We start from the raw sequence: 21186 nt of genomic DNA on the forward strand, positions 1-21186 counted from the left end.
CAGCCATTACATAAACTGTCTATTAAAACACCACCCACTGTTCCACATAGTAACACTGTATCCAATGCCTCCACTGCTAAGCCCTTAAGACAAACCATCACACAGACAAATTTCCTGGTCATTGGTGATTCTGTATTGAGGCACACCAAGCTCCCCTCACCAGACTGAGTAAGGATTTAACCATGGTTATCTGCCTTCCTGGGGCTAGGATCCATCAAGTCACACAGTCACAGAGTCACTCAGGTCATTGAACCACAGGTACCAGTATGACTTGAGCTGTACCTCCCTTGACTATATCAAGAGAGACATGATTGAGCTCACTGATTATGTGTCTCAAACAGGTATGAGCCTAGCACAAAGCAGCATACTGCCACATTACCAACAGAACATGATTGATTTTAACAGTTGTCTTAGCTTCTGGTGTCAATCCATAGGGAGGGGGTACAATATTTGATGGCCTGGTAGGACATAGTAGACAAACCATGCTGCTTTGCCAGGGATGGTTTGCACTTGTCCCCTCTAGATTTTCCGATATTGGCAAAGACATTTTCAACCCCCACAGTGCCTTTTTTAGGCAATGACAAACTGATAAACCTACCAACTAACTGAACCTATAAAGTAATATCTGAAGGTGGTACTGCTCAATGCTAGAAGTCTTAAAAAGAAACTCCAATTCCTGCAAGCCTTCATCTCCCTGAAGAATGTAGACATTTGTGTAGTAATGGAGACATGATTTAAAGTTGGTCAGAGTACCCTGGCAATGCAAAGTTATAATATCTTTCAATCCGTTAGACCAGCCACTGCACAGGAGGGAACAAAAGGTGGAGGAATGTCAGTCTATATTAAGACTAATCTCACATCCAGACTAGTTAATGTGTATGATCCACTGAAAGTCATACATAGGTTCATAGGTTCATAGGTAGGTACTAGGCTATCTGCCCTAGGGCATTTATAAGCCTAGCCAGAATGTGTTGGCTTTCGTCTCCCTTTTAGACTAGATTCCTGAGCCTCTGTTCAGCAGGGCCATAGAAGTGATCCCAGGAGTAAATTTACGATTTCCCATCCACTCATCAAGAGTTCTCTTGAAGAGGGTCAGTGAGGGGCTCTGCCTAACATGGACTGGGATTCTATTCCAGAGCATGGGAAGCATTTGGGATATGAATCTATCCCTCCAGCATGTCCTATTTATTGTTGTGCTGAGGTTTAAATCCCTAGAGCGTGTGGCTCTAAGAGATTTGGTTTTCCTGAGGTGGAGCATGTCTATCAATTCCGGGTTAGACATGGACTTGTACGTCAGGCAGAGATCGCCTCTGAGTAGGCGGTAAGCAACTGAGTAGAGCTGAAGTTTCTTTAGTTGAGCAGCATAGAGCATCTGTTTGAGGCCCACAATCGTCTTGGTGAGGTATTTTTGAGGTCTCTCCAGCTGTTGCAGGTGTTGGGTAAGGTACATCCTAAATGGGGCATTGCATGCATTATGGGCCTGATGAGCGATGAGTAGAGGGACACAATGACCTCTCTTGATCTAGATGTGAACCCTTTTGTGATTAGGTGGGCTATATATAAGGTTTTTCTAATCACTTTGGCAATGTGATTGTCAAAGGAGAGGTTACTATCTAATTGGGTCCCCAGATCCTTAATTACGTCTTCCATACTTAGTGGATTACCTCCTTTGTGGTAGTTTGTGGGCACTTTGTTTTTCCCAAAGGGGATGACTATGCACTTTTTGCATTTAGCCTGAGACCATGGTTCTGACACCAGGTATCTGTCTCCGCAAGGCCCTTCTGGAGGATGCTTGTGTCAGCCGGAGAGTTGATTATGGCTCCCAGTTTGCAATCATCTGCGAACTTGGTCAACCACAGTCCTCCCGTGCTTGCCTGTACCTCAGAGAAGTATAAAATGAACAGGAGGGATCCCAGGACTGAGCCCTGTGGAACACCACTTGTAACTGGTTTAGAGTCGGACATGACACCCGTGACTCTGACCATATAAGTTCTATCCCTGAGCCAGTTTGCAACCCATCTTGTGACATATGGGTTGATATTTAAGCTGGTAAGCTTATTTATGATGCCAGAGTGGGGTATTGTGTCAAAGGCCTTTGTGAGGTCTAGGTAGGCTGTGTGGACTACCTTTCCATCATCTATGGCTTTGGTAATTGTTTTGAAGAAGTCAGCTAGGTTTAAGAGGCAAGATCTGCCTTTAACAAAGCCGAATTGGGTAGGGTCCAGTGTTTGGAGGTTCCCAATGTCTTTGTTTATGAGATCCATGATGATGCTCTCCATAGCCTTGCATACCAGGCTAGTCAGGCTTATAGGGCAATAGTTCCTGGGATCCATTGTGGCGCAACCTTTGTGGAGTGGGATCACTGTTGCTGTATGCCATTCTTTGTGTACATAACCTGTTGTAAGGCTGAGCTGGAACAGTGAATTTATGTGAGGGTTTAGTTAATTTTGGAGCTCGTGTAAGACACAGTCCGGGATACCATCCGGTCCCATTGATTCATAGGTTCATAGATTCCTAGGTAGGTACTAGGCTATTGGCCCTAGGGCCTATAGAAGCCTAGCCAAAAATGTACCCTGGCTTTCGCCACCCAAGAAAATTATTTTCCTGTGTCCCTGTCAAACAGAACCACAGAAGTGATCCCCGGCGTGAATTTCCTATTACCCATCCAATCATCAAGATTTTTCTTGAAGAGTGCTAATGAGGAGCTCTGTTTGACATAGATAGGTAGTCTGTTCCAGAGTATGGGAAGTCTCTGGGACAGGAATCTATCCCTCCAGCATGTTCTGTTTATTGTGGTGACAAGGTTTAGGTCCCTAGAGCGTGTAGCTCGGAGGGATTGGGATTTCTTTAAGTGGAGCATGACCAACAGCTCTGGGTTTGACATAGCTTTGTATGTTAGGCAGAGATCGCCTCTGAGTAGGCGATATGCGATGGAGTAAAGCTGGAGTTTTTTTAGACGGTCTGTGTAAGGCATCTGTTTGAGGCCAGTAATCCTCTTTGTAAGGTATTTTTGCGGCCTTTCTAGTTGTTGTAGATGTCTTCTGAGGTACATACCAAAAGGGGCATTGTACTCTATAATGGGTCCAATGAGTGATGAGTAGAGGGGAACAATGACCTCTTTTTTTCTGGATGAGAAACCTTTTGTGATAAGATGTGCCACGTAGAAGGATTTCCTGACCACTTTGGCAATGTGATTATCAAATGAGATACTACTGTCCACCTGTGTCCCAAGGTCTCTTATCACACTTTCGGTGTTAAGTAGACTACCGCCTATGTTGTAGTTCATGGGTACAGAGTTTTTACCAAAGGGGATGACAATGCACTTTTTGGCATTGAGCTTGAGATCATGGCTTTGACACCAGTCATCTGTCTCAGTGAGGCCCTTTTGTAGGATGTCCACATCGTTAGGAGTTTCAATTATGGCTCCTAGTTTGCAGTCATCTGCGAATTTAGTTAGCCAAAGACCTTCTGTGTTAGTCTGTACTTCAGAGAAGTAGATACCAAACAGGAGAGGACCCAGGACTGAACCCTGTGGTACTCCACTTGTCACTGGTCTGAAGTCTGATTTGGAGTCTGCTACTTTCACAGTGTGGGTTCTTTCAGTTAGCCAGTTGGCAACCCATCTTGTAACATAGGGATTTATACCTAGTTTAGTGAGTTTATCTATAATTCCAGAGTGGGGGATGGTGTTGAATGCCTTGGCGAGATCTAGATAGGCTGCGTGAACCACCTTACCCTCATCCATGGCCTTGGTGACTACTTCAAAGAAGTCTATCAGGTTTAGCAGACATGATCTGCCTTTTACAAACCCAAACTGTGTGGGGTCCAGGGTTTGGAGATCCCCAATGTCTTTGCTTATGAGTTCCATGATGATACGTTCCATGGCCTTGCATACGAGGCTCGTCAGGCTAATGGGGGCGGTAGTTTCCAGGGTCTGTTGTGCCTCCCCCTTTGTGGAGTGGGATAACTGTTGTGGTGCGCCATTCAATGGGCACAAAGCCTGAGGTGAGGCTATGATTGAACATGGTACTTAGGTGGGGTGCCAGTTCATTCTGTAGTTCATGTAGAAGGCAGCCTGGGATGTTGTCAGGTCCCATGGATGCTGTGTTCTTGGCTTTGGAGAGTGAAGTTATTACCTGTGCAGCCGTGATTACAGGAACTTTGCATTCTTCCGGTATAAAGATGGGCCATTTAGGGGGTGAGAGGGGGGTAAAGTTAGCACTGAACCTATCTGCCAGGATGTTGGCAATATCAGTTGGTTCTGTATATTTAGTGTCATTGTGCTGTAACTCAGAGCAGATCTGAGTGTTGCCATTGAGATTTTTAACATAGCTATAGAATGCTTTGTGGTTGTCTTTAGAATCAGTGGCAATTTTGTTTTCATAACTAGCTTTGGAGGATTTTATGAGGGATCTCAGCTTCTTACTGAGGCTGACCAGGGAGTTCCTCCAATCGTGGGATTTTACTCTTTTTTGCAACAGTTTCTTTCTTCTGTTGTAGAGTTTGTTTATGGTAGAAGACCACCAGATTGACTTCCTTTTTTTGGAGGATAGCATCTTGGTTCTGTTAGGGATAGCACGATCCATGCACTCATGTAAGTGCTTATAAAGTGCATTTGTGTAGGATTCAGCAGTCATACCTCTATTGTCCATCTGCATGGGTGTCATGAAGTTTGCCACTTCTGTCTTAAGAAGCGTGAAGTTGGCTTTGGAGAAATTTTTTACGGTTGTTTTCCTAATGGGGGGGTGGGAGCGGGCTGTAGATGTCTAGGGTGATTAGCTTGTGGTCGGATCTGACCAACGAGGAGCTGACCTCTGGTGTGGAACAATGGTCACCCATGTTGGTGATGACCAGGTCTAGGATATTGATGCCTCTGGTGGGGGTGTGGATAAGTTGATCCAAAGCGTTGGAATTGATGATTTCCAGAAACCGTTGAGCAAAAGAGTTGGTACATGAGTAGTTTTCCCAGTTAATGGTAGGGTAGTTGAAATCACCCATTATTAGAGTGTTGGGTTGTACCTTAATATTTTCCAGTGTATCAAGAAAAGAGGAGTGGGAATCCTGGGGCATGGTGGGGGTTCTGTATCAAGCGACAATCTGGATTGCGGTTTTGCCCAGAGTTAGTTGAACTTGGATAATCTCGGATGCATTATGCTGAGCAACTAGCTTGGAGGTGTGGATATCCTTAATGAATATGGACACGCCTCCACCTTTAGTGTTTTGGTCTGGGTTTGGTGGCCGAAAGGTGTGGTATGAATTATAGCCTGGTAATGTAGGGGTGCTCTCTGGAGCTTTGAACCAGGTCTCTGTCACTGCACAGATGTCAGTGCTCTCCATTTTAAGGAGTGCCTCGAGTGAGTGCATTTTGAGGTTTAGATTTCTAGCATTGAGTAGCATTACCCTCAGATTTTGCTTGCTTGTACCTGTTACGGTGGTGAATTTGTCATTTGAACCTTGCCTAAAAAAGGCACTATAGGGGTGGCAAGAGCCTTTGCCAATATCCGGAATCCCAAGGGCGACAGGTGCAGGCCATCTCTGGCAAAGCAGCATTGTCTGTCGATCATGTCATCCCAGGCAGACAGATACTGGATTCCCTTAGAATGACACCAGAAGCTTAGCCAATTGTTAAAGTCAGTCATTTTGTCCTTGTACTGTGGTGTCATTCTGGGTGATGGCAAGATGCTACTCAGGGCTAGAGTCATACCGGCCTGGGCTACAAGATCAGAGAGCTCCTCCATGTCTCTTTTCATGTAGGCCAGGGAGGTACGTCTCAGGTCATTCACACCAACATGGACAACGACAGAGTCATATTTGTACTTGTTGTGGAGTGACCTGAGTGTGTGCGTTATGTGGCGGATCCTGGCACCTGACAGGCAGCTGACAGTAACTTTTTCCTTGTTTAGCCTGGTGAGTGGAACATCAGTGTGCCTGACTATAGAGTCACCTATGACTAGAGTGTTGGGTACATTATGCCTTATGGGCTGTAGTTGAGTGGCACACTGAGTATGTGGACTATGTGTCATTTGGGTTGTGTTAGGTGGTGGAGGTTGCTTGCATTTCTGCTTTGGAGGTCTCTGTTGTTTGGGCAGATTAGTACACAGAGCCTCCATGAATGTAGGTGTGTGTTTTGTGGTTCTGTGTGTGTGTTTTGGTGGTGTAGGTTATGAGGGACTATGTGACGAGTGTGGTGCAGTGCAAGTGTTTACCTTCTCCTCTTGACTGTCTAGGCCTGTCTTTGGTAAAGAGAGCTTTGCTTCCAGTTTGGCTATATAAGTGCATCTCTCATAGGTCGTAGTGTTGGGTGGTAGGAGGAGAGGGTTGTCTGTGTACATGAGGCAATTGCTGCATTGTCTCAAGATGCCCAGATTCATCAGGTAGACAGGAGAAAACACCGGGAGCTGACCTTTAGACATGCCTGAATAGGTGCTTATTTATTAAGTACTAAAAACTGTTTTCCTCTAGACAAGTGAGGAAAGTTAAGTGCTGTAGTAATTTGTAACGTATTTAGTGCTTACAATGAGTTCTGAACAAGTGCTGAGATCAAAGAAACAGATGAGTGCTAAAACTAAAAAGCTGGCTAGTTGCAAGGGAAATTTTGAAAAACAGACTTTATGGCGCCAGGAATAGTTTAACCCCAGTTAAGTGGAGGGGGGGGGGGCTTAGGAGCTCACAAACAGTCTTGAACACAGCAAATCCATACCTGAACTGCCACAGGAAAGGGGGGAAGCAAGCTTAGAATTTTTTTTTTCCAGTAAAGTGGAAATGGATAAAACTGGAACAGAAGTTAATTCAACATTAAGAATCTGAGTGGGTTGGTCTTCACAAACGTTCTCTATTAGATTGAGTGAAGTAATGACACTAGACTGGGAGGAGTGTCACAGATCAAATATGCAGTATGGGTGGGCAACTGCAAAGCCACTAAGTATAAGAACACACAACACTAGAGAGGGCGGGTGGGAAAAAATTACAGTTCCTAGCTGTAGCCACTAAATGAAAGTTTTAAACAGATCAAGGTGCTATGTTTTTTACTTTGGAGAGGGCTGCTTCCACCTATGTGTCTGTGATGTCTGGGGGACTGCATTCTTCTGGGATTGACACTGGCCCTTTTGGGGGGAAGGGGGGGTAAAGTTTGCACTGAACCTGTCCGCCAGGATGTTGGCAATGTCACTAGGTTCAGTGTATTTTGTGCCATTTGCACCAGCTCAGAGCAGATCTGAAAGCTGCCACCCAGATTCTTGACATAGCTAAAGAATGCCTTGTGATTATCTTTAGAGTCTTTGGCAATTTTTCTTTCAAAGCTAGCCCTTGATGATTTTATGAGTGATCAAAGTTTCTTGCTAGTACTGATCAGGGATGCCTTCCCTTGTTGGGATTTTGCCTTATCATGTAATAGTTTCCTCCTTCTGTTGTATAGCTTATTTATGGCTGGGGTCCACCAGACTGGTCTCCTGTTTTTGGAGGAGTGAGTCTTGGTTTTACTTGGGATGGCATGATCCATGCATTCCTGTAGGTGCTCATAGAGTGCATTTGTAAAGGATTCTGCGGTTTGGGTAGCATTTTCCTTTAGCCCGGGGGCTTTGAAACTTTCCACCTTGGTCTTGAGAAGTGTGAAGTTTGCTTTTGAGAAATTTTTCACAGTGGTTTCCTTGGCTGGGGGTGGGGTCGGGATGTGGATGTCCATTGTGATAAGTTTATGGTCTGATCTTACCAACGAGGGGTTTACCTCTGGTGTGGAACATTGAGCCCCTATGTTGGTGATGACCAAGTCCAATATGTTGTCCCCTCTTGAGGGAGTGGTAACCAGTTGTTCCATGACATTTGAGTTTATAAACTCTAGGAACTGTTGGGCAAAAGAGTTGGGACTTGAGTTGTTTTCCCAGTCAATGTTTGGGTAGTTATAGTCCCCCAATATCATGGTGTTTGGTGAGACCTTCATATTCTCCAATGTTCTCAGGAATGCCAAATGGGGGTCCTGAGACAAGGTGGGTGATCTGTAGCAGGCTATGAACTGAAAAGCAGTTTTACCTACTGTTACTTGCACATGGATGGTCTCCGCTGCCTCGTGCAGTGCCACTAACCTGGAGGTGTGGGTATCCTTGATGAAAATGGATACTGCCCCACCTTTAGTATTTCGGTCCGAGTTCTGGGACCGAAAAGAATGGTATGAGTTGAATCTTGGTAGTGCTGGGGTGCTCTCTGGAGCCTTGAACCAGGTTTCTGTTACTGCACAGATATCGAGTTTCTCCATCCTGAGGAGTGCCTCGAGTGCGTGCATCTTGAGGTTTAGACTTCTGGCGTTGAGTAGCATTACCCTTAGTTTTTTGTTTCTGGTATTGTTTATGGAGGTGGGTTAGTCTTTTGAGCCTTGCCTAAAAACGGCACTATGTGGGTGGCAAGAGCCTTAGCCAGTATCCGAAAGCCTAAAGGTGACAGGTGAAAGACGTCCCTGGCAAAGCAATGTGGCTTGTCGAGCATGTCATCCCCAGGCTGACAGGCACTGGTTCCCCTTTGAATGACACCAATAGCTTAGCCAATTGTTAAAATTGATCATTTTGTCTTTATACTGTGGTATCATTCTTGGTTCATAGGTTCATAGGTTCATAGGTAGGTACTAGGCTATTGGCCCTAGGGCCTATATAAGCCTAGCCAAAGGTACCCTGGCTTTCGCCACCCAAGAAAATTATTTTCCTGTGCCACTGTCAAGCAGAGCCACAGAAGTGATCCCCGGGGTGAATTTCCTACCTCCCATCCAATCATCAAGATTTTTCTTGAAGAGTGCTAATGAGAAGCTTTGTTTGATATAGATAGGCAGTTTGTTCCAGAGTATGGGAAGTCTCTGGGACAGGAATCTATCCCTCCAGCATGTTCTGTTTATTGTGGTGATGAGGTTTAGGTCTCTAGAGCGTGTAGCTCGTAGGGATTGGGATTTCTTTAAGTGGAGCATGTCTAAAAGCTCTTGGTTTGACATAGCTTTGTGTGTTAGGCAGAGATTGCCTCTGAGTAGGCGATATGCAATGGAGTAAAGCTGCAGTTTTTTTAGATGATTTTGAGATGAGAGCAAGATGCTACTCAGGGTCAGAGTCATACCGGCCTGGGCTACATGATCAGAGAGCTCCTCTGTGTCTCTTTTCATGTAGTCCAGGGAGGTAAGTCTCAAGTCATTCACACCAACATGGAAGATGACAGAGTCATATTTGTACCTGCTGTGGAGTGACCTGAGTGCTTGTGTTATGTGGCCGATCCTGGCACCTGACAGGCAGCTTACAATGATCTTCTCCTTGTTCAGTCTGGTGAGAGGGACGTCAGTGTGCAATGTGCAGCTCACTATAAGCAGGGTGCCATACCATATCCTTGCAACATGTCGGTCCCCCTCCATGTCATAGGAAACCCATACTCTCTATCTCAATGTACTGGAGTCCCTCTCCATTCAACTCAATATGATATTCATGGGGGATATCAGCTACCCCTCTATAGATTGGGAATCCTACACCACTTCTAATGCACAAGTCCATCAATTCTTAAACTTTGTTAATACCAACATCCTGGAACAGTTAGTCCATTGTCCTACCAGTGGTACAAACATAATTGACCTTGTACTCAGGGTGGCCTAATGATTAAGGTGTTTGCCTTACAAACACAAGGTACAGGGTTTGAATCTCACAGGGGATAATTGGCTAGGCTTAAAAGGGTTCGCAAGGGCAGTTAGCCTAGTACTAACCTATGAACGTGTGGGGGCCAATTTTCCTCACCCAGTGTAATATCTTTACTCGTCAGATCTGACTTAAGGCAGTATTACTTGAAATAAAAATTAAATCTGGTGATCTAAAAAAAATAAAAACCTTTAGGAACTATTCCAAGACTAACCTGTCTCTAAAACAGCACCTTGCCTAAATTCCAAGCAACCCCAAACCCAGTAAACAACATAAAATACACTGAGCTCTGAGGAGCCAACACAAGGTTCATGAAGACAGACAGTCATAAGATCACATACAGGCTGGGGCAATATAGAACTCAGGTAGACTTCCTACTAGTAAGAAAAGGGCAGAGGGGTAGAATCAGCGATTGCAAAGTAATTCCCAGTGAGACAATCATCTCACAGAATAAACCACTGTTTGCCACAATCAGCTGCAAGCAGTGGTCAGAGAAGGCTCTAAGATCAACAGAGACCAGGCTGAAGTCCTGGAAGTTGACTGGAAAGGGCAACAGTTCAAGGAATTACTCAGGGCTCTATCACATCAAGAAGAGGAGGAATAGGTGTAATGGAAGGAGAATGGCAGCGCCTCAAAACAGCACGTGTGAGGACTAGAGAACAGATATGTGGTTGAGTCAGGTATGGAAATAAGGTACATAAGGAAAACTGATGGTGGAATACAGATGTGCAGGAAGTCAGCAAAAATGAGTACAGGAAAAAGTGAGAGATAGAAAAGACAGAACAAACTAGGAAGGAATATTGGCTAGCAACCAAAGATGCTAAGAAAAGAGCTGCAATATCAAAGAACAAGGCATCAGAGGCACTCTACCAGCTTCTGGAAAGTGACTCAGTAATTGTCACAAAGAAACTGCATCAGGTTGCAAGGCAAAGACAGAAAGATAAAGAAGATAGTCAGACACCCTTCATAAGGGATGCCAGCAACAACCTGTTCAGCAGTCCAGAGGGCATCAAAGGCAGATAGAAGGAGTACCTACTGCAGCTTCTGAATGAAGAAAGACCCACAGAAGCTGTACTGTCCCGAAAACAGTCTACAGTGAGAGAAAAGGGGGACCCACCACAGAAGTAAGAGCAGCAATAAGGAAGATGGAGTCAGGGAAAGCCGCAGGCTCAGACGAGGTCACAGCAGAGATGGTAAAGACGCTGGGTGAGATGGGGAGAAATGGCTCATAGCAGTCTGGAGAGAAAAGCATATCCCAGATGACTGGAGAAAAATACCAGTAGATTGCCAGGCACCCACTATTACTGTTGCACAGGTTAAAATGGCACTGTCCAAGGCCAAGAATACAGCTTCTATGGGACCTAACAATATCTCTGGTTGTGTGCTACATGAACTACAAAGTGAACTGGCACCTCACCTGTGTGGCCTGTTCAATCACAGCCTCACCTCAGGCTTTGTCCCTACTGAATACCTCACTGCTACAGTCATCCCTCTCCACAAAGGAGGAGCGACTACAGACCCTGGGAACTATCGCCCCATTAGCCTGATGAGTCTAATATGCAAAGCTATGAAATGCATAATCATGGACCTAATGAACAAGAATATAGGGAATCTCCAAACTCTGGATCCCACACACTTTGGTTTTTTGAAGGGTAGTTCATGCCTGCTCAACTTGGTCGACTTCTCTGAGTCAGTCACCAGAGCTGTGGATGAAGGCAAGGTGGCTCATACAGCCTACCTTGATCTGGCCAAGGCCTTTGATACCATTCCCCACTCAGAAATCATAGAAAAACTCATTAAGCTAGGCATCAACCCCTATATCACTAGGTAGGTTGCAACTGGCTCACAGATAGAACCCACAATGTGAAAGTAGCTGACTCCAATTCAGACTGCCGATCTGTCACAAGTGGAGTCCCACAGGGATCTGTCCTGGGTCGTCTCCTGTTTGGTATCAACTTCTCAGAAGTCCAGGTCAACACGAAGGGACTCAGTTCACAGACGATTGCAAGTTGTGAGCCATTATTAACTCCCCAAATGATGTTGAAATCCTACAGAAAGGCCTCACTGAGACCAATGACTTGTGTCAGAACCATGGCATTAAGCTCAAAACCAAAAAATGCATCATCATCCCCTTTGGGAAAAACCCAGTTCCCATGAATTACCACATCAATGGTAGTCCACTGAACACAGAAGGTGTTATAAGAGATCTGGAAACACATGTTGACAGCAACTTCTATTTTGATGACCACATTGCCGCTGTGGTCAGAAAGTCCTTCTATGTGGCAATTCTCATTACTAAGGGTTTTGCATCCAGGAAGAAAGAGGTCATTGTCTCCCTCTACTCTTCCCTCATAAGGCCAATCATCAAGTACAATGCCTCATTTGGCATGTACCTCACTAGACATATGCAACAACTGGAGAGGCTGCAAAAGTACCTCACAAAGAAGATCCTAGGCCTTAAATACTTGCCCTATATGGACAGACTCAAAAAACTCCAATTATTTTCTGTCTCATATTGCCTACTTAGAGCCGATCTCTGCTTGATTTACAAAGCCATGTCTGACCCAGCTCTGTTAGAAATGCTACATCTAAAGAAATCCCAATCCCTCCACACCACACACTCCCAGAGACCTCAACCTCATTACCACAATCAACAGAACGTGCTGGAGAGACAGGTTCATAACCCAGAGACTGCCCATGCTGTGGAATAGACTTCACATACATGTCAAACAGAGCACCTCACTGGCCCTCTTCAAGAGAATTCTTGATGAGTGGATGGGAAATAGAAAATTCACCCTGGAGATCACTCGACAGAGGCACTGGGAACTAAGGTCGGGTGGCACGATGCCAGGGTAATCATGTGGGCTAGGCTTGTAAAGGCTCCAGGGCCATTACCTAGTATGCACCTATGAACCTATACTACTGCCTGTGTTCAAGAACAAAGTGGACATCCACAACTGTGGGCAATATAGAGGTATTGAACTACTGTCGCACATACCTCTCAACCTCTTAGTGCCAAAAAATCTGGACAAAGCCTAAGATAATGGTGTGGGACAAAGGCTGAAACATAGGGACAGATTTCAAATATTGCTGTTATAAAATTAAAAAGTTGCCCGAATAACAGGTATTACATTAGCATACATTTTCTGAAAGATATAAAGTTTGAAGCTCAAATGTATGTCATTATTTAATGACTCAATCTTCAGTGACTTGCCAGAAAACTAGTACTTTTAAGAGGGGCAGAACAGAAATATGAGGCAGAAATCTGGACATTCTTTGAAAATCTGGACAGCTGAGTGGTAAAATCCTGGAAAGGTTGATTGATAAACGAATATGCAAAGTGGTTAAAAATAAGATGGGAAATGAACAGTTCAAATTCAGATAAGGATGCAGCACAACTGAACCAATGTTTGTAGTCAGAAAGATAGTTGACAAGAAGCTACACATAAGGAATGAGTCCATCTGGGTATTCCTAGACTTGGAGAAAGCATATGACAAGGTCTCGAGAAAGCTCATTTTAGCAGTCCTGCAATGCTTCAAAGACCCAATGAGTCAATTATGACAGTATTTGGCCTCACAAAGGGGCTCCCAGTGGGAGTGGGTGTGCATCTGCTCTGATCCCACTGCTTTTTATACTGGTGATGGACTACATTAGCAAATAGGTTGGAGGGGACAGATAACAAAGTTGCTGCAAGCAGATGATGTAGTATTAAAGGCAGACTGAGCAAGAACATCAGCAAAGGTTAGGGGAATGAAAAACAAAACTGAAGGCACATGGGATGAAGGTAAGTACAGATAAGACAGCTGTAATGGCAGCAAATGGATGAAATCAGAAGATGAGAATTGAGATAGCAGGGAAAATAGTGGTATAAGTTAACATTCACATATCTGGGAGGGATGGTTGAAGAGAAAGGAAGTCTGAATGACAAGGTCAAAACTAGAATAAGAGAGGCTGCAGCGAATTGGCACACAGTGTCAGATGAGTTCCAAAAGAGGTGAAAAATAAGGTGTATAAAACAGCGCTGAGACTAGTATTACTGTAAGGTACAGAAACCTGGGCAGTAAAGGCAGAGCAGATGAGAAAGCTAGAGGTGATGGAAATTAAGTGCCTGAGAGGGTGGTAGGATGGACACTGTGGAGCAGATGAAGAAATGAGGACATAAGAGCAGAAGTCAAAGTAGCTCCAGTTGCAGAAAAAGTCAAATTGAACAGATTATGGTGGTTCATTTACATATGCACAAAAGCAGAAGGCAATCTAATGAAGACAATTTGGGACAGACAGGAAGAAGGTAAGAAGAAACAAAGGCATTCAGCATAGAGGTGGACGGATTGTGTGAGAGAAGACCTGTGACAGGCAGGAGTGTGGCATTGAAGAGAAAGAGATGGTGACAGCTGACACAACACCCCAACTCCATGTTGGAGAAAAGGGGGTTGATGACTGATAGATTGAATGATTGATGTTTAACATACATGCCTTTAGTAAGTTCTGTATTAACTAGAAAATATGAATAATTACATTTGCTGGTATTGCCAGACTTAAAATTAAATAAATGAACTAACAATGATATGAAATGTTTCATAAGTAAATTAAAGCTTTGAATTTTTCTAAACAGATGCACATTCACTTTAACCGCATGATGGAAATGTTTTGCCTTGATAATGAAAAGCATATACTATATTTTTTCTTCTGAATCTCAAACAAATACATCATATCTGCTGAAATATATTAGAAATATAGCATAAAAATGTGGCTGATTTCATTAAACATTTTCTTGATTTGTTTAGCTAAGGTGTATTGGAAGGACCTTGATTCAGATGGCTACACCATTGAATCCACTGCCTATGCTCTGCTTACACTGGTTAAGCTACAGAAGTTTAAGCTTGCTGGTCCCGTTGTAAGATGGCTGAGAGAGAAACAGTTCTATGGAGATGGATCTGAGTCTACACAGGTAAACAAACTGTTAATACATGTGAAATAAAGCAGCAAGTAATGACATTCTACATGGTCCTCCCCGGCACAGAGAGGTGCAACCCAGTCCCATGTAGGGGTTTAGGAGGTAAAACAGGTAGGCACAGAGGGACAGGAGCAAAACAGAGATGCCTGCTTGCCTTTCCTGTTTGTGGGTTGCAACTGTGTGTTGCTGGGCAAATCTCCAACTCATGAATCTCCTGTGGAGACCGAAGACCTTGTAGGAACTATCTGCTGACATGAAAGGTAGGGATGCTTGAAAGGCTGTGACGTTTGCAGAATGGCGGGGCACCTCATGCTTCATTTATTGTGTGCTTCTCACTGAAATGTTACATAGGTTCATAGGTAGGTACTAAGCTATTGGCCCTAGGGCCTATATAAGCCTAGCCAAAAAGGTACCCTGGCTTTTGCCACCCAAGAAAATTATTTTCCTGTACCCCTGTTGAGCAGAGCCACAGAAGTGATCCCCGGGGTGAATTTCCTATCTCCCATCCAATCATAAAGATTTTTCTTGAAAAGTGCTAATGAGGAGCTTTGTTTGATATAGATAGATAGTTTGTTCCAGAGTATGGGAAGTCTGTGGGACAGGAATCTATCCCTCCAGCATGTTCTGTTTATTGTGGTGACAAGGTTTAGGTCCCTAGAGCGTGTAGCTCAGAGGGATTGGGATTTCTTTAAGTGGAGCATGTCCAACAACTCTGGGTTTGACATAGCTTTGTATGTTAGGCAGAGATCGCCTCTGAGTAGGTGATATGTGACAGAGTAATGCTGGGGTTTATTGAGACGGTCTATGTAGGGCATCTGTTTGAGGCTGGTAATCCTCTTTGTGAAGAATTTCTGTGGCCTTTCTAGTTGTTGTAGATGTCTTGTGAGGTACATACCAAAATGGGCATTGTACTCTATAATGGGTCTAATGAGTGATTTGTAGAGGGGAACAATGACCTCTTTTTTACTGGATGAGAAACCTTTTGTGATGAGGTGTGCCATGTAGAAGGATTTTCTGACTACTGTGGCAATGTGATTATCAAAGGAGAGACTACTGCCCACTTGTGTCCCAAGGTCTCTTATCACCCTTTTGGTGTTAAGTAGACTACCACCTATGTGGTAGTTCATGGGTACAGAGTTTTTACCAAAAGGGATGACAATGCACTTTTTGGCATTGAGCTTGAGGCCATGGCTTTGACACCAGGCATCTGTCTCAGTGAGGCCCTTTTGTAGGATGTCCACATCGTTAGGACTTTTGATTATGGCTCCTAGTTTCCAGTCATCTGCAGACTTCATTAGCCAAAGACATTCTGTGTTAGCCTGTACTTCTGAGAAGTAGATACCAAACAGGAGAGGACCCAGGACTGAACCCTATGGTACTCCACTTCTCACTGGTCTGAAGTCGGATTTGGAGTCTGCTACTTTCACAGTGTTGGTTCTGTCAGTGAGCCAGTTGATGACCCATCCTGTGACATAGGGATTTATAACTAGTTTAGTGAGTTTATCTATAATTCCAGAGTGGGGGATGGTGTCAAAAACCTTGGTGAAATCTAGATAGGCTGTGTGAACCACCTTACCCTCATATATGGCTTTGGTGACCACTTCAAAGAAGTCTATCAGGTTTAGGAGACATGATCTTCCTTTTATAAACCCAAACGGGGTGGGGTCCAAAGTTTGGCGATTACCAATGTCATTATTTATAAGTTCCATGATGATACATTACATAGCTTTGCAGACCAGGCTCATCAGGCTAACAGGGTGGAAGTTCCTGGGTCTGTGGTGGCTCCCCCTTTGTAGAGTGGGATAACCATTGCTGTGCATCATTTAGTGGGCACAAAGCCTGAGGGCGAGGCTGGTTGAACATGGTACTTAGGTGGAGTGCCAGTTCATTCTGTAGTTTGTGTAAAATGCAGCCAAGGATGTTGTCAGGTCCCATGGATGCTGTGTTCCTGGCTTTGGAGAGTGTAGTTTTTACCTGTGTAGCCATGATTACAGGAACTTTGCATTCTTCCAATATAGAGATGGGCCTTTTTGGGTGTGAGAGGGGGGTAAAGTTAGCACTGAACCTATCTGCCAGGATGTTGGCAATATCAGTTGGTTCTGTATATTTAGTGCCATTGTGCTGTAACTCAGAGCAGATCTGAGTGTTGCCATTGAGATTCTTGACATAGCTATAGAATGCTTAGTGTTTGTCTTTAGAATCAGTGGTGATTTTGTTTTCGTAACTAGCTTTGGAGGATTTTATGAGGGATCTCAGCTTCTTACTGAGGCTGACCAGGGTGTTCCTCCAATCATGGGATTTTACTCTTTTTTGAAACAGTTTCTTTCTTTTGTTGTAGAGTTTGTTTATGGCAGAGGACCACCAGATTGGCTTCCTTTTTTTTGGAGGATAGCATTTTGGTTCTATTAGAGATAGCATGATCCATGCACTCGTGTAAGTGCTTATAAAGTGAATTTGTGTAGGATTCAGCAGTCTTACTTCTACTGTCCGTCTGCGTGGGTGTTGTGAAGTTTGCAAATTCTGTCTTAAGAAGCGTGAAGTTGGCTTTGGAGAAATGTTTATGGTGCTTTCCCTAATGGGGGGTGGGGGCAGGATGTTGATGTCTAGGGTGATTAGCTTGTGGTCAGATCTGACCAATGAGGAATTGACCTCTGGTGTGGAACACCAGTTGCCCATGTTGGTAATGACCAGGTCTAGGATATTGCTGCCCCTGGTGGGGGTGTGGATAAGTTGATCCAAGGCATTGAAATTTATAAATTCCAGAAAATGCTGAGCAAAAAAGTTGGTACACGGGTAGTTTTCTGAGTTAATGGTGGCATAGTTGAAATTGCCCATTATTAGGGTGTTAGGTTGTACCCTAATAATTTCCAGTATATCAAGAAATGAGGAGTGGGAATCCTGGTTCATGGTGGGGGATCTGTAGCAAGTTACAATTTGGATTGCGGTCTTGCCCAGAGTTAGTTGCACTTTTTATAATCTCCGATGCATTATGCTGAGCAACTAGCCTGGATGTGTGGATATCCTTAATGAATATGGACACGCCTCTGCCTTTAGTGTTTCGGTCCAGGTTAGGTGGCCAAAAGGTGTGGCATGAATTATAGCCTGGTAATGCAGGGGTGCTCTCTGGAGCCTTGAACCAGGTCTCTGTCACTGCACAGATGTCGATGTTCTCCATTTTAAGGAGTGCCTCGAGTGAGTGCATTTTGAGGTTTAGACTTCTAACATTGAGTAGCATTACCCTCAGATTTTGCTTGCTTGTACCTGTTATGGTGGTGTCATTTGAATCTTGCCTAAAAAAGGCACTATAGGGGTGGTCCAAGCCTTAGCCAGTATCTGGAATCCCAAGGATGACAGGTGCAGGCCATCTCTGGCAAAGCATCGTGGTCTGTCGATCATGTCATCCCAAGCAGACAGATACTGGATCCCCTTAAAATGACACCAGTAGCTTAGCCAATTGTTGAAGTCAGTCATTTTGTCCTTGTACTGTGGTATCATTCTGGGTGATGACAGAATGCTACTCAGGGTCAGGGTCATACCTGCCTGGGCTACAAGATCGGACAGCTCCTCCATGTCTCTTTTCATGTTGCCCAGGGAGGTACGTCTCAGGTCATTCACACCAACATGGACAATGACAGTGTCATATTTGTACTTGTTGTCGAGTGACCTGAGTGCGTGCATTATGTGGTGGATCCTGGCACCCGACAGGCAGCTGACAGTAACTTTCTCCTTGTTTAGCCTGATGAGTGGAACATCTGTGTGCCTGACTATAGAGTCACCTATGACTAGTGTGTTGGGTACGTTGTTATGCCTTATGGGCTGTGGTTGAGTAGCACACTGAGTTTGTGGGTTATGTGTCATTTGGGTTGTGTTGGGGGTGTGGAGGTTGCTTGCATTTCTGCTTTGGCCGTCCCTGTTGCTTGGGCAGATTTTTATTGAGAGCCTCCGTGAATGTAGGTGTGTGTTTTGTGTTTCTGTGTGTGTTTTGGTGGTGTAGGTTTTGAGGGACTATGTGCTGAGTGTGGTGTCGTGCAAGTGTTTACTCTCTCCTCTTGACTGTCTAGTCCATTTTTGGGTGAAAAGAGCTTTGCTTCCAGTTTGGTTATATAAGTGCATCTCTCACAGATTGTAGTGCTGGGTGGTAGGGGGAGAGGGTTGTCTGTGTACATGAGGCAATTGCTGCATTGCCCCAAGATGCCCAGATTCATCAGGTAGATAGGAGAAAACACCGGGAGCTGACCCTTAGACATGCCTGAGTAGGTGTTTATTTATTAAATACTAAAACCTGCTTTCCTCTAAACAAGTGAGGAAAGTTGAGTGCTGTCGTAATTTGTAGCTTATTTAGTGCTTACAATGAGTTCATAGTTACTACTATGTTACTAAAATTTAATAAATTATTTTCTAGCCCTGAGGAGCTTTTCTCCCCGGGTCTCTGCTGAAAATGAGCCAAAAGCTCAGTCAGATTAAAGTTGAGTGCTGTAGTAATTTGTAGCTTATTTAGTGCTTACAAAGAATTTTGAACACAGCATGCAAATGGATGTTAGGACTGCAAAACAAAAGAATCCCTGCTGGCTGCCTGCACAATGGCTGCGTTGTGACATGCTGTTACTCTGAAGGGGGGAGCGAATGTACTAAATTTGGGTAGCCTGGTGATCAGCAGGTATATAGGAGCAAAACATAGGTAACACCCTTAACAACAATGTCCATTCAGAAGGCTTCGAGAAAGCCAAAGACTAAACCAGTTTTAGATATGATCATTAAAGTTTGTTGAAATTGAGAATAATTATTAAATCAATGATTACCATGATCTAGAGTTTAGAATGTGTGATTTCTATATTAATCCCACTGATAGCATTCTTATGAATGTGTATTATTCTTACTATTATGAGTTATGTGCTTCTTCTTGACTGATATAGATTATCTGGAGCTGGTTACTATGTACTACCTGCTTCTCCTGGATTATGCTTTCTTTGTTTCTTCCTGATTGATGTATGTAAACTAGAACTTTTCTCTCCAGGCATCCACTGAAAATGGACCTTAGTCGGACTATCCGATAAACAAATGTAAAATAAAAATAAAACAAGAGTGGTGATACAACTGCAGTAACTAAATAAAAACTGTGATTCAGTGGCTCAGTTAAGGAACATCAGTGTCACACAAACACTTGAAGAACAAAACTGTCTCCCTGATCATCAGTACATGACTCTCATTCATTCAATACTCATTTAAAGATTTCTCTGTTAGGATTACCGACCCTCAGGCCACAAGATGCCTCCACTGCTCCCAAAACATGGAATTCCATCTCACTTGCCTTGATCTGCCTTCCTGCAATCTCAGGACTGCACCAAGTCACACTTGTCAGCAATTCTTTTCAGATGTAGTGTCCACTGAGCAGCAATGTGAGATCTATGTGCTGAATGTAATTCCATGTTTTAATAAGAATTAAGTGGGAGGCTGCATAATCTGAGCTGAGTCTGTGTGTTAGTGTTATGAGTGAGCTAGTATCAAACGTTTTAGAAAGAAAGGATTCCAGCAGGAATGCAAAAAAGAATTGTGAAATTGGAAAGGGGTAGTGATTCGGTTAGAGAAAAAATGTAGCTAATGAATTTGGAGCTGAATTTGTTTTATTCATATAAGGACAGCAGTGGACACCGTACTCTATGAAAAGGACTGAGAACACATTTTCCTACAGTTTAATTATAATGATCATCACCATCATCATCATCGTCATTATCATCATCATCGTCATCATCATCATCATCATCACCGTCATTATCATCATCGTCATCATCGTCATCATCATCATCACCACCATCATCATCATCACCACCATCACCATCATCATCATCATCACCACCACCATCACCACCATCACCATCATCACCATCAGCAGCAGCATCACCATCATCATTATCATCATCGCCATCATCACCATCATCATCATCACCATCATCATCACCATTATCATCATCACAATCACCACCATCATCATCAACACCATCATCATCAGCACCATCACCATCATCATCATCACCATCACCACCATCATCATCACCATCATCATCATCATCATTATCACCGTCATCACCATCATCACCATCATCATCACCATCATCGTCATTATCACCATAATCATCATCATCATCATCGTCATTATCACCATTATCATCATCATCGTCGTCATTATCATCATCATCATCATCGTTATCATCATCATCATCATCGTCATTGTTATTATCACCATAATCATCATCATCATCACCATCATTATCACCATCACCACCATCATCATTATCATCATCATCATCGTCATTATCACCATCATCATCATCATCACCATCATCATCATCATCGTCATTACCATCATCATCATCGTTATCGTTATTATCACCATCATCGTCATTATCACCATCATCATCATCATCACCATCATCATCATCATCATCATTGTCATCATCATATCACCATCATCATCATTGTCATTATCATCACCATCATCATCATCACCAGCATCATCATCATTATCATCATCATCATCATCATTGTCATCACCATCATCATTATCATCCCCATCATCATCATCA

The 21186-nt window shown here is 43.7% G+C and overlaps 1 protein-coding gene across 1 annotated transcript in view; it reads left to right on the forward strand.

The window, feature by feature from the left end:
- LOC122810818 (complement C3-like) overlaps positions 1-21186 on the forward strand; it is a 1708896-nt gene that overhangs the window by 1481791 nt on the left and 205919 nt on the right. Inside the window, exon 29 of the mRNA XM_044082377.1 lies at positions 14436-14599. Coding sequence (XP_043938312.1) covers positions 14436-14599 — 164 coding nt within the window. The remainder of the gene's footprint in view (positions 1-14435; positions 14600-21186) is intronic.

This window comes from Protopterus annectens, chromosome 9.part0, assembly GCF_019279795.1.
Source record: "Protopterus annectens isolate FY-2018-M chromosome 9.part0, PAN1.0, whole genome shotgun sequence".
NCBI lineage: Eukaryota > Metazoa > Chordata > Ceratodontiformes > Protopteridae > Protopterus > Protopterus annectens.